At 37.9% G+C, this 15,520-nt stretch overlaps 1 protein-coding gene across 1 annotated transcript; it reads left to right on the plus strand.

Annotated features, from left to right (window-relative positions):
• Positions 1-13,933: 13,933 nt before the first annotated feature.
• Positions 13,934-14,893, plus strand: LOC111869699. The gene has a single exon (XM_023861398.1). It carries the CDS (start codon positions 13,934-13,936, stop codon positions 14,891-14,893), a length of 960 nt encoding a protein of 319 aa, XP_023717166.1.
• Positions 14,894-15,520: the final 627 nt, after the last annotated feature.

Genomic DNA, 15,520 nt, shown 5'->3' on the forward strand with positions numbered 1-15,520 from the left:
GGCTTCACACTGTTCAGGTTATTTGAATTTACTTGGTTTTCCTTCTGTAACCACTGGAATTATGCTTATTCCTTTTGAACTAATAATTCTGAACATCCTTTGTTTTCATTGATTTACGCTTCTTCAATATTTAGTAGCGCGGACTTTCTTTGGCTGTAATTTTGTATACATACATACATACATACGTAGCATTCCATAGATCCATGAGTTAGTCAGATGACCTACCGGATGTGGAATTAGTCAAAAATCATACAATACATATATACATGCACAATTCAAGTTCACATAAATAGTAAGGATTTCACAAAAGTAGTAAAATATCCATCATAAATCCATACATTAACACTTTATGTTGTTTGGAAGCATAAATTCCTCAACAGAGTAAAAGGAGTGTGTAATTAAGTATCTCTTTAGTGCTACTTTAAATTGTCCCTGTTTATCTATAAGAGTTGTGATATTTGGTGGTAGATTGTTGAAGATTTTAATGCCAGTATAATATGCACTCTTCTGGAAACAAGAGAGGCTGGCAACTGGTCTGTGAAGCTGATTTTTATTCCTTGTGTTGACATTGTGTATTGTAGAATTGGTTGGAAAAAATTCTTGGTTTTTTACAATGAAGATCATTAAGGAGAATATGTATTCACATGGGAGAGTTAAGATCTCTAGCCTCTTGAAGATATTTTTACATGATTCTCTTGGTTTAACACCAGCCATTATTCTAACAATTTTCTTTTGTAAGATGAATATCTTCTGGCTGTAAGATGAGTTACCCCAAAAAATTATTCCGTACTTCATTACAGAATGAAAATAGGCAAAATAAATCAATTTGAGAGTCTCAGTATTGCTGACATGAAACATGCTTCTAACTGCGTAGCATGCTCCACTTAACTTAGGGATCAATTTATCTATATGGTTCGACCAACTTAGGTGGCTATCAATTTGCAAGCCAAGGAATTTCGTATTTACTGTCTCTTCTATATATTTTCCATTATATCCAATATTTAAAACATAGTGAGGGGCATTATTTGTTGTAAATTTCATTACATTTGTTTTGTTTAAATTTAGGGCAAGTCTGTTAGCATTGAACCATTTATTCATGTGGGAGAGTACTCTGTTTGATATTGCACAGAAATCATCAAACATTTTACTAGAGATTATAACACTTGTATCATCAGCAAATATTATGGGTTCTGATGAAAAATTTATTGTTGGTGGAAGGTCATTTATATATATTATGAAAAGCAAGGGTCCCAGGACAGATCCTTGGGGAACTCCATGCTTTACTGTTCTCCAGTTTGAGAAAAAATTTTGAGTATATTTGGGTGATTTTATCTCAACCTTTTGTTTTCTATTTGTTAGATAGGATTTGAACCATTTTAACACTGTTCCTCGAATGCCATAAAATTGCAGCTTACTTAACAAAATTTCATGATTTACACAGTCAAAAGCCTTTGCCAGATCACAGAAAATTCCTCCTACATGCCTTTTTTGGTCAATTGATTTTAAAACATTGTCTGTTAGCTTGAATGCTGCATCTTCAGTGGATACACCCTTCCTAAAGCCATACTGTTCTGGGACCAATATGTTGTTACAATGCATATGCTGATTTATCCTGCTGTACATGACCTTTTCAAGTATCTTAGAAAAAGTAGATAATAATGAAATCGGCCTATAGTTCGTCATACTGTACTTATCTCCTTTTTTGAACACTGGTTTTACTATTGAAATTTTTAGACGGTCTGGGAAAATGCCTGTGTATAATGAGTGATTACAAATGTGAGTTAAAGGGCAACTAATTAAATCAGAGCAAGCTTTCAGAATTTTGCTTGTTACTTCATCAAATCCTGATGAGTTCTTTGTTTTCATGGTGTGTATAATATTCTTTATCTCAGCTTCACTGGTTGGAATGATTTTAATACTAGGAAAATTTATGGGAAATGCATCTTTTAAAAATGAGAAAGCATTTTCATTTCCCATCTGATGTAAATTTAAGGTCTCAGCAACTGTTAGAAAAAATTTATTGAAGTCGTTGGCAACTATTTCTAGATCCTTTGCTTTCTCAGATTTTGCCAGAAGAGATGGCATCTGATCAGTTAAATGCATTTTTCCTGTCTCCCTTTTAATTATGTTCCATGTCATTTTTATTTTATTATCTGACTTAGCTATAAGTCTTCTATAATGCTGCTTTTTAGCTTCTTTTATAACATTTCTAAGAATTTTACAATACTTAACATAAAATACTCTTATATTTGGATTATTATTGTTCCTACTGTTGACATATAAAGTCCTCTTATGTTTACATGATATTTTTATCCCCTGTGTAATCCAGTCATTCTTTAGTTTGCGCACACTTTTATATTTAATTGGGAAACTGGCTTCAAAAATATTTAGAAAAGTAGACAGAAAAGAGTTGTACTTATCATTGGTGTCATTTTCTTTATAAACACATTCCCATGTTTCACTTTTTAGAAGGTGCTGAAATTGCATTATTGTTTCACTGTTTATTTTTCTTATTTTCTGTTTCTGATATATAGAGTTGCCTGCTAGAGCAATATTGTTCATCATGAGATACTGTGCATCATGATCTGATAGGCCATTTATAATGGGAACTGTGGAGGAAGAGCTAAATCTTGTAATATCAACAAAAATATTGTCAATTGCTGAGCTAGAGTCCTTTTGAATTCTTGTTGCAAAGTTTACAGTATGTACCAAATTATATGTTTTTAATAATGAGTTCAATTGTTTCTTTCGGTTGCTGTCACTGAGATAGTCTATATTTATGTCACCACAAATCAGGAATTCAGACTTTGGATTGTATAAATACTTTAAAGCAGCATCTAATCCCTTTAGAAACTGGTTAAAATCCCCCGACGGAGATCTATACAGGCCTAATATAATTAAGTTAGATGATTTAGTTCCTAGCTGAACAGCACAAATTTCCAAATCTTTTTCTGTACAGTGACATGAAATATCAATTTTATTGAAGCATTTATCTTTCTTAATGAAAATACACACACCTCCTCTCTGTAGGTTTCGCCTGCAGAAACTAGAACCTAATAAATAACCCTCTAATGTGAGGTGTAGTAAATCCTGTTCCACCATATGATGTTCACTTAAACATAATATATGGGGGTTTATGCCATTTAATTCAAATGAATGTAATAATTCATCATTTTTGTTTCTTAGTCCCCTGATATTTTGATGAAATATATTTAATGATATGTTTGTTAAGTTAACATTTTTGCTTAGAAATTCAAAATCATGGTAATTGCAATTTATATATGTTAAGCACCTTTGTGCTTTTGATTTTAATCTAAAAAAGGCATTGCTCTAGCACAGGTTATAACAGGAATACTGCTTACTTCAGACACATGACCATCATCCATTCTTTCAGCAATCAAATGCGTCAGCTTCCTCTTGCCTTGATAATTTAGGTGGAGGCCATGCGCCGTGAAGTCACCTCTCACAAAATAATCTGAGTTAATAATACCAATGTGTGCTCTACCAGATCCCATCAGTGCCCGCTCAAGCCGAAGATTAATTTTCCTAACTTCCCCATTCATCCACGGCTTGTCGTGCCTCCTGAAAAGGCTGACAAATCCCACATTTGTATTGACTGTCCTCTCTGCAATATTGTTGATGTCCTCTTCTATAGAGTAATTAAAATTTCTATCCAGGCTGTTTCCTGGCCCTCCCACTATAATAATATGATCTTGCTTGGTAAGATCTTTACCAAGCTTCCCTAGGTCCTCAACAACATTTGCAAGAGGAGCGTTTGGTTTAATGATACTAACAATATCAAATCTATCACCCAGGCCCTCTTTGAGCATGGGTCCAATTTCCCTACCATGACTGCTACCCAACAATAATATCTTTCTTTTGCTTCTTGCCTTCTTTGCAACTGACATTACTTCCTTGCCCTCATGCTCAGAGAGAACCTCTTAGTCCATCTTACAGCTTCCCAACCTCTATTAATATCCATGTTTTTTTTTCCCAAGTTCTCGAAATATCAGAACCTTAGCTTCTTGAAACTGAACCTCTCCATTTAATGGCAGAGCTTAACCCCCGTTTCCATGTTATGACTTACAACTAATATGAACTTACATTTCACATATTATATTTTGTTCAAGGTTATGCACAGAGGGGCCCAATTATTTGCTTCGCTTCGTGTTCATGGAAGATTCACCCACATTTCTGTAATCTGACTTAAATTTTTAATATTTTTCTGCATTTATCTGATCCAATTCTAAAAAAGACATCATTAATAGCAGGCAATATCTAAGCTAAAGGAATATGCTCTATCCTACAAAACATGAGTAGACTGATTAATCTGAATATTTACCATTTTCTTCCTTTTCTTCTACACCATTAGAAATATTCCCATCAAAAGTTTCAATGCTTTGCAACATCCTGCCCATTATGTCCAATATTCTTTTAAGTAATCACACTGGCCTCTTCAGGCAACCTCTTTTCACAACAATGCCACAACTATACAGTCCAGGAACACAGATTGACATATGGTGAAGGTTTCTTGGGAATGACTTGGTTCATAATTTGTACTCCTGACAAGATATTATTATACTGAAAAAATCAAGAACGGTAAAATGTATAGGGCATGTAAAGTGCACAGGAGAGAAGTGAATGCAGGCTTTTGTTGGTGAAACTTGATTTCTTTAATTCACGTATATGCAAAAATTTCCTAGGCAATGCGAACCCCTACCCCCTGAAAAATATTATATTATTTTCAAACAAAATACATAACCACTACTCAGCTGAATGACCAATCAGCATATTATACGCGTGTTTCCTTGTTTTGAAAGTAATCAACAAGCACAATTCGCAATCCCTCCTAACGAGCAATCTTTCTTAAACATTCTCAAGATCTGTCATAAGTCTCTGCTGAAATGGAAATACGTATGTTCCAGATCAATAGAGAAGAACAATGAATAACCGACACATATTATAAAGGAAATGAGTACAAGGAACATTTGGGAATTAATTCGTACACGTAATTCCTTGAGACTCAAAAGCAGAGATCTACTATTCAACTGTGCTCTTGCGTTAATAGTCCTTACATAATATTCTCTGACGTGAAAACTAGAGAAAAGAAAAATGGTACCTAGAGAGTTGGTTATGCCACCTGGAAAGAAACCGCTTACCAAAACTGGCTTTTAGATAACAACCCTGATAGCTACGAGATGCTGAGAACCTCATCTTTATATTTATCAAGTACAGGGGTTCGGAAAGAAGCGGCCTTAACTTAATTTTGACACATTTTCGGCATTCTTTACACTTACCTTGCCTTTTTTCCTGTTTCAACTAAAAAGTTTAGAAAAACTCTTCCTTATACTTCCAATGTTTTGTATCACACCCATCATGCCTCAATATGCTGGTATTAGAATACAATTTGTCTCACTGAATCTTCTGCTCAACACCGGTAAGAAAACCAGAATGTATCCACGCAAAAGCTTCAGTTTCCTAGTAAGCACTGATTTTCTTAAACGCTAACAACAGCACGATGCCAGTATGAAGTTTCCTAGTAAGTACTCGTATTGTTAAAGCGCTAACAATAGCACGATACCTGTGTAACATTTCCTAATTGTACTGATATTATGAAAGCGCTGACCACACCACGGTACCTGTATTAAGTTTCCTAGCAAGTGCTGATATTGTTAAAGCGCAGACAGCAGCACGCTGCCTGCAAAACTTTGTCAATAATAGAAGCTTTGTTGTAACGATGGAAACAACGCAAAGAATTGTGAAGTATCCTTTCAACTCCCTTGACATTTTTTCAGATCTGACAACCGCACTATGCCTGTATAAAGTCGACTGCAACTGATGCTACGATTTACCCTGGAGACGAAGCAAGGAATACAGACTTTTACGTTGCATAGCAGTCGTAATTTTTTGAACGCTGTCAACCTCAGTTTGACTGCACCTCTTTGCCGATAATCGAAACGTGCTCTTCTCAGCGGCGTAAGAGTAACACCGGGGTTGCTGTGAAACCGTCAGTATTTGTTGCTTCATTACCATGTATTTTAGTCGCTTAGGTAGTCCGGTTTTCGCGCCGAAAGATTAGTGGGCCAAGCGATTGTGAATAATGAAACTCAACCAAGGGACCACGATTTGTGGCGAAGATATTGTCAAATTTTGCCGAAAGAGGGTGTCGCGTGGTCAGGGCAACGGATTCCCAGGCCCTATAATCTCGGTTTTGTAGTCCGGAGCCGCTATTTCCTTAAAATAGCTTCTCAGTTATCCTCACGAGGCTGAGTGGACCCCGTTTCAGAACCACTGCTTCCTGTAAAATCTGGTAACACCGGGAATCGAACCCGGAACTTCTGGATCTGTAACCCGGAACTCTGAAAAATTGACCACGGAGGCGGTCCGAAAATTTGGGGTTTTCTTTGAAAATGTAAAGAGGTAATTCAATTCAAATCACTTTCTATATGTAGTCATTGTCTGTTCAGAGCCCCAATGAACATAAGCTGTAATTGTCGGACGAAGCATCAGTGTATTTTACGTACCAGACATTAGTGCGAAAATATTCCATCACCGTCTATCTCTAAAAGATCCATTTTAATATTGTCCTATGACTTGATTTTCCCACTGGTCTCCTTCTTTCTGGCTTACCCACCCATATCCATTATTCATTTTTCTACTAGCCAATTAACTCTACATACCCTGCCCATCATATCATCCTTGGCTTCATCAATCTTATTATACTTGTTATGAAACAACTCACTACGCAGTTTTCTCCAACTTCCCCTCACTTCACCTCTCTTTCGTCAGAATATTCTCCTCAACACTCTGTTCTCAATCACCATCAGTCTACACATATGCTCCTCCCTTAATGTCAGAGACTAAATTTTACACCCATACAGAACGGCAGGCAAAATTTTAGTTTTGTATATTATAATTTTTATGTTTTTGGACAGCAGACGATAAGACAGAAAGTTCTGAACTGAATGGTAGCAAGCATTATCCGAGTTCATTCACCTCTTAATTTCTTCCTGAATAACGTTATTATTATTATTATCGTTCCCAAATATCTGAACTGTGACACATTTTCAAAACGCCTGCTACACCTTATATGTCATGATTTTGCCCTGCACTTTGGTGACGAGAGAGCAAATTATACTTAGTTTTCTCTGTGACCATTTCTAGATCACCCTCTTTTTTTTTTCATTGGCACCACAGCCCCAGTAGGCCTAGGCCTACCTCCATGAACTTCTCCGTTCACTTCCTTGGGCGGGTGATCAGCTTGTCTCATTGGCCTCTAACTGTACACAAACACAGAAAAACGCACACAAACTTCCTTGCCCTGAGTGGGATTCGAACCCACGATTCCGTTTTCCAAGCGAGCGAAGACAGTACATGCCATAGACCGCTTGGCTACCGTGATCGGCCTAAACCTCCCTCTTATTGCCGACATTTAAAATTTTTGTGCTTCCATCTGTGATTCCTATATTATCACCCAGTAGATTCACATCATCGGCGTAAACAAACAGCTGATGTATCCCATTTATTTTCTGTCCCACCTGGATTTCTTGAACTTTCCTAATGATATATTCTAAAACAAATTTGAGAAACATTAGTGATAAATATCCCATTTTTTTACCAACCTGCATAGGACGGTAATCAAGCAAGTCTTTACCTATACGAACTCTACTGTTTATTTCGTTTAAATACATTTTAATCAGCCTAATTAGTTTCATGTATACACAAACCCTATCAGAACAGTGTACAATTCTTCTTTCCTAACCGAATCATAGGCTTTTTAGAAGTCTATGAATAGCTGATGTACTCTCTCATTGTACTCCCATTTTTCTCCATTATCTGACGAATGCAAGAGACCTGATTAGTAGTTGATCTGTTACGTTGAAACCCACACTGATGATCACGAATAATTTCATGTATATATGGACTTAAATTTCAGGGAAAGGTATTGGGTATAATTTTGTTTGAAGATGATAGCAATGATATCGCACAATAAATACTACAGCCAGTTTTATCACCCATCTTGTGAACGGGTGCAAAACGCAATCCTTCCCCTTATGAGGCAATTCTCGTTATTCCAAATAGAACAAATTTGTTTATGGATTTAGAACGTAATATTTTACAACCTGCTTTAATGATTTCTCCTGGAATTTGTTCACTACCTGGCGATTTATATTGTAACGTGTTTTCTTCTCTGAAGACCCCTTTCAGATTGTTAACTGGTTTATTTTAATATTGTTAACTGGTTTATTTTACAACCTTCAAGTCGTAACTACAAATAATTATAACCCTGCTACGGGTTTGCAAAATTTACAACCCTACACAATAATGAATTCACTCTATCCTCAGTAATCTACAGGCTTTTATAATGCGGGTGTTATACAAGTGCGACTTAATTACTCACTCCCAATACCTCCTCAAGGATCACGAACTATCACTGATTATCACAGACGCTTCCGGTTCTTCTTTCCGCGACTGCTGCTATACTCCAACTGCCTTCGGCGACGGCTACACTTTAACTAATTTCGTAGGCAGTGTAGTTCTCTTATAAACCCACAGCCGGACAATGGGAAACGCCTCGCTTCCTTGTTGCCTAGTCGACGTATTTGCCTGTTACGTATTGGGTACCACTGTTTATTACCGTCGTCTCTAGCAACCACCGTATGCTCGCTTTGTTTAGCAACCGCTGTTTACTCGCTTTGCATAGCGACGAGTGTACTTGTGAAAGTGCAGATATTTGGGAACGACAAAAACAAATCAAATCCTGATTCAGGAGGAGATTAAGAGGAGATTGTATTCGGGTAATACTTGCTACTATTCAGTCCAGAATTCTTGTCTTGCCGTCTGTTGTCCAAAAACATAATAATTAGAATATACAAAACTATAATTTTTTCAGTAGTTCTGTATCGGTGTGAAACTTGATCTCTGACATTATAGGAGGAACATAGACTGAGAGAATTTGAGAACAGGTTGTTTGAGGAAAGTATTTGGACCGAAGAGGGATGAAGGGACAGGAGGTTGGAGAAAACTTCATAATGAGGAGCTTCATAATATAACCGATCTGCCACACCCAGCTTGATTTGATTTAGTAGCATGTTTTGATCCATGTAAATTAACACTTTCAGTTTGGTTTACTTGTAACATACAGTAAATGGACGAGAGGTACATTGGTTATTTCTTGCTCTCAAGAAGGAGTTTAGCCCAAACTCTCGAATGAAAAAGACAAAAGAAACACGACTGGTCAACGCAGATGCGAAGCGAAACAGGAAGGCCACCCGCATCTTGGTCCTTTCGAAAGTTACACAAAATTTTGCTTGTTGGCGTCCTTTGAAAATACGATACATGAGAGTTTTGAAAATCGTAACTTAAAGTTGGGTTGTCTTTCAACCCCAAGCCAAGCTTAACATTTGTCAAGCTACTGACAGGATTTACGTTAAATCTTCGGATCCTAAATTCCCTGTAATCCCTAAACGGATTTGGGGAATAATTAAATAAGGTACTCCGATTTTTCAAAAATGACCAATCCTCGAAATTTAGGGAGTTGACTTGTGGACCGAGGAGCCTCCGGGAGTTGGGAAGGGATCATTGTGCTAAATCAGTTGTTTCACGATTCAAGCTTCACACGGAAGCAAAACCTGCATCACTCCGAAATCTATATAAATAAAAATGTAAATGTTGGTTTGTTAGCCCTCGAGGATCTCCGAAAGTTCTTCACCGATTGCTTTGAAATTTTGATACAACGTTGCATTCGAACACGCGCGTGTTTTTATATACCCATTATATAGGTGTCACACCTGTGACAGGTGAAAACAGGTGTCTTTTGAAAACAGGAATGGGAATTTGGAATTAAGAAGTGTGACCCCCATGGAAACGCTAGAACAGACCGTTGCATAGGAAAAAGCAATAGCGATACTGTATCGAATCTCCATGGTTACGACGAATACACGGAGCGTTCCCACGGAGACAACGCAATAACAATGGGTCGTTGCGTAGAAATCGCGGAATCAACAAAGCAGCACATGGCTGAAAATATCTTCCTTCGAATGCACAAGGATAATTCGAATATGAACATGGATTTCACAGCAGAAATCTACAACGAGGCTTTGATAATGATTGAAGATTTGTGCTTAGAAATCGCGATCAAAGTTCTTAATCAATTGGGAATGCTATCACCGAATTGATCTGCTGCTGCTTCGTTCAATGTAGAATTGCGTCGTGAACAAAATTACAACACGGGTGATCTTTTGTCGTATGTGTAATCAAATATTCCTAAGCGAACGCTTGAGCAAAAAGGCATATAAGATCAAATCATGCAAACTGTCAATAACGGGGTTGCAGGAATCTTCTTCTTAGATGCGCCAGGAGGAACTGGTAATACGTTCCTAATTAGATTGATTCTGGCAACAATTCGATCCCAAAATGACATAGCCTTAGCACTTGCGTCGTCCGGAATAGCTGCGACATTGCTACCGGGTGGAAGAACTGCTCATTCCGCTTTGGAATTGCCATTGAACATGCAATTCATTGACTCTCCCACGTGCAACATTTCCAGAGGATCAGGCATGTGAAGGGTATTGCAGAAATGCAAACTTATTGTTTGGGATGAATGCACAATGGCGCACAAAAAATCGCTCGAGGCTCTTGATCGATCATTGCAAGATTTGCGCGGAAACATCAGACACTTTTGGAACGCGTTAACAGATTGGTTCTGAACCATGTATTAATATTGCAAAATATTCTGGTCATGGTTGATTTGTAGTAGCGCGTATTCCGGATTAGTCACTATTATACTTGTATCGTCTGCATATAAGAATATGTTTGTTCCATTAATTGAAAGCTTAGTTATATTATTCATATACAAGAGGAAAATAAGAGGGTCAAGGTTTGAACCTTGGGGTACATCAAATTTTACGTCTGCCCAACTAGACGAGATATTAATAGAACTGTTAGGGCCAAGGGTTACTCTTTGATATCTTCCATTCAGGTAAGATTTAATTAAGGCACCACACTTGCCAGTTATTCAAAAAAAAAACTCTAATTTTTTTATAAGTATACCATGATTGACACAATCAAAGGCCTTGTTTTAGTCGCAAAATATTCCTCCAACCAAGTGTCTATTATTCATTGCTTTTAGTATTTCCTCTATTAATTTGAAAGATGCTTTTTCTGTAGATGGATTAGGTCTGAAACCATATTGATTATTGTCCAATACATGATTACTAGGGCTCGGATTTCTATGACATGTCATATTTTTATCCTTGCATCTTTTCACATGTATAATTAAATATAAACACATTTCTGACTCCTGTGAACATGAAAATACGGGTTTTATTGGTCATATAAATGCATGTTTGAACCATATTTTAGCTTTAGGTCATTACTGGGCCCGAAGTGATATAAAATCATATTTTTTGTCATATTTTAGGCGAGTTTCACTTATTGCTCAGAAATATATTTGCAAGTATTGGCAAAGATGTTATTTGGAACTTCATTTCTTAGAAATATTTGGCCTTGTGTAACGGGATTTGAAGGAATACTGTACAGTGTGAAGGGTAACGGTTCTTGACCTGGCGTAGAATCAACCACTTTGAAAAGATGAATTGCCACCTCTGCCTCTGTCTGTCTGTGTCTCTCTTTCTCCTCCACTGCAGTGATACCTGAAGTCCAATTTGTTTCTTGCATATTGGTGAAAATTTTTTCCATCCACAAAGCGGTAAATTTCTACCCTCTCCCCGAAACCCGTCCAATACAGTACTGTATTCATAACTTCAGTTGTTCAGTATAGTTTCAAGATGCCTAAAGTCAAGTGCTCATATAGCGTGAAGTTGCGTGATTTTATTAAAGAGTTTGGTGAGAAATATTTTAGTACTGATGGAGAAATTTTATTTTGCAAAATGTGTGAAGTGAAAGTTACGGCAGACAAATGTTTTACGGTGCAACAACACTGCAATACAGCTAAACATAGATGCTGTGTAAACAGAGAAATTATCACGGAAAGTAGACAGCGATTGTTGTTTGAAAAGTCATCCTCCAGTTCACCGAAATCAGGAAATGCCTCCGAGTTTTCAAAGAATCTTTGTACTATAACGGTTTCATCAAATATTCCATTACATAAAGTAGATACACCTAGTTTCCGAAACTTCCTCGAAAAATATACAACTCATTCCCATTCATCCATGCAGTAGTGATGATGATTATCAGCAGCATCACAGTTGATGTATGTTTCTTCTTTCCTAGGTTGTTTCTGCTCTCTCGTGTTTCCTGTGTGCTTATCTTAACACTCATCATGGTCTTTATTTCCTCCTGTCCCTCCTGTAATATCTCTTGCTGTTTTGTGGCTTGTTCTTCTGTGTTGTGCACATGATGAAATCCAATGATGATGTCCATTGTGTTAAGGAATAACCTACTGTTGGGCCCAATCAACAGAGATGGTACTTACCTCCAAAACATGTTTCAACTAAAAACATGACAATGAATAATGTCCAGAAACATAATATTTGCTTTCTTACACCATTGCCATCGGTTATGCATGTACACATCATGCCAACACTTGCAGATCATTCTGTAGTCTCTGGCCATGCAGTATCTCTCAAAACAAGGGATGGTACATGTTGCAGGCTCTCCTGGACAGAAAAATGAAGTCTACCTCCTACAGTCCTTCTTTCCTTTGTATTTGTATTGTGATGACCTCGTGGAGCAAACAACATTCACATGAGATTTACCATCAAGTTGTCAAATGAAGTGACATTCACTCAGTTGAGCTTTGGGAAGTGGTCATCAAATTTTCTTCCCCTCTCAGTAGATACTGTCAGTGATTCTCTAATTCATCAAATTTTCTTCCTCTCTCATTGGATGTCAGTGATTCTCCCACTTATAAAGGCTGTTTCTATCATAAAATAACACAGAAAATGGCACCTTTAAATTCTTATGTGCTACCTGTAACTGGAGGTATTTGATGAAATCTGTTGCATTCATATGTGTCATGTAATGTGCCACCAATCTGGGTTTATGTACAGTGTGAAATTCATATTACCTTTCCTTAAACATCGAGTTTCACACATTTTCTATAGAATCGTCTCACTGATGGCGGTGACGTCGTCAGCCTTACACGCTGGCCGCCCTTCACCCCCAAGGAAGATTCTTGGTAGCCATTTCTGTTAGAGGCTGACTCAACTCCAGGCACATAGTGGGGCCAGAGAGATTAGGTCAATTAAAAAAATCCAATAAACTAAATGGGAACCAAACCTGCAACTTTCCAGCTTGTAGTATAGTGTCTCGACCAGTTATAGGTGGGATGGCGGATTTTGGCCGGTGGATCTCTGATGCGTAGTGGTCTGACGCAAGTCGGCGAGCCTAAGGTTGGTGAGCATGTGCAGCGACACTATGTTGCCTCAGTAAGAAGGTAGACGTTGAGCTTGCAGGATCGCTGTTATTAGTAGATATTGTGTGCTTTTCCCATGTGCCACTTGCTTGTTTTTAACTGATATATTTCTTTTAGGGCAGTAACACATTTAAATAGAAAACAAATGGCACCTATTCAGTCAAAACTTGATAACAAACATTGCACAGCCAGACCCGAGAGTTTGTAATAACATCCATTCATTTATGAAAAGTCATGTATTGATACCGTTAAGGAAGGTACAAGCGAGAATAGTCAGGTCAACCGGAGTTTCAGAAAGAAGTTTACGGACAATTCTGAATGAAGGTTCTCGATGTGAAAAAGAAGGTGCTATGTTTGGAACTCCCGGTAAACACTATTCTGTACCTAAACAGATAACAAATCCAGATGATTTCGATATATCCGTGATTCGACGGACAGCATATGATTTCTACACCCAAGAAGAAACTGCCTACTGTGAGGAAACTACTTACAAAACTCAGGGAAACCATAAATTTCAAGGGAGGTAGTACCAGCCTGAAATTGATTTTATGGAAGATGGGTTTTAAATGGAAGAAAACGCGAAATAACAGGGGCGCCTTGATCGAGAGGGACATTAGGTCAAAGAGAGTAGCATATTTGTGTGCAATAAAGAAGTACAGGGAGGAAGGTCAGACTATAATTTATGAGGACGAGACCTTCATTCACAGCAGTCACACCAGACCTAAAAACTGGACAGATGACACTCCATCGGGGTACATGGCACCCGTATCGAAAGGCCAGAGGCTGATTATTGTGTACGCGGGAGGCAGAACCGGCTTCATTCCCGGGTCATTGTTGATATTTAAATCTCATCTCAAGACCGGGGACTATCATAGCGAAATGAACGTGACAAATTATCAGAAGTGGCTAACAGAAAAACTTATTCCGAATTTGCCTCCAAAATCAGTTCTTGTTGTAGATAATGCCCCATATCACACCATGCAATTTAATAAGGCGCCAACCAGCCAGACCATGAAGGCCAAGATGATGGAGTGGCTTACAGTGAACAAGGTGCCATTTCATGACAGAATGCTGAAAATTCAGCTCTATGACCTGATAAAGACACATAAACCCCTCCACAAAAACTTTGTAATGGACAACATAATGGTTGCATATGGACACACGGTATTACGACTTCCACCTTATCATCCAGACTTGAATCCGATTGAACTCGTTTGGGCTGATGTTAAGCAGTCAGTAGGGGCAGAAAATGTCTCATTTCATTTGGATGACGTGGCAAAGATTTGTGAGAAATGGTTCAGTGGATTTGGAACAGAGAATTGGGGAAAAGTCTGCGACCGCACAAAAAAAAATGAAAAGGAATATATCAAAAAAGAGGGAATTAGAGAGAACACTATAGAAAGAATTATCATCCGACGTTCTGAAGACAGCAGTGACAGCGACTCCAGTGATAATGATACAACTGAACTCAGTGAAAACAGTGACTTGTCTGGAGTGGAACTGTTAGACGAATAATTAGTATTGTGTTAGGTTTATGCGTATTTTAATTTAACGTTGCTAGTGTAGTGCAGCATACTATGAGTAAATTAGTTCATCATAATAGGATGTTAAAAAACCTGAATTGTGACTGATAGGACTGAAGTTCCAGTTAAATTCATCCTGCAGTCGGAGAGCAACTTCCAACCTCACAAACAGCCAGCCTACGAATGTTCTCTCTGCAGACGAAGTAAGTTCGTAGCATAGACTCGCTCTCATGTGCTGACAGTGAAGGACACCGGCCAAAAAGTATCGGCCTGCTTATACACTACCACGTGCCCCTAGATTGTACTTTCAGTAATTCAGTTCCACTATTATGCATAGCCAAGAGCAGATTCATTAGCCTTGCCTCTCGCCAAGAATATATAATCATGTTCATTGTATTCACCCAAATCTTGGCTCATCCCCCTTTCTTATATTAAATGTTCATGGCTCTGGGTCGATAGGAAGGCCTTTTCTATTTTCCCTCAAAGTGTCATATGCACCTGTGCTGTTTGTTCTCAGTTTCTGTAAAAAGGCAGGGAGAGAAAGTAAGCTATAGCAAGTGTCACGTAACTTCAAACAAGGCCAAGAGTAACCATGAATGCGCAGAAGAAAAATTTCAGT

This window comes from Cryptotermes secundus, unplaced genomic scaffold, assembly GCF_002891405.2.
Source record: "Cryptotermes secundus unplaced genomic scaffold, Csec_1.0 scaffold1781, whole genome shotgun sequence".
NCBI classification, from domain to species: Eukaryota; Metazoa; Arthropoda; class Insecta; order Blattodea; family Kalotermitidae; genus Cryptotermes; species Cryptotermes secundus.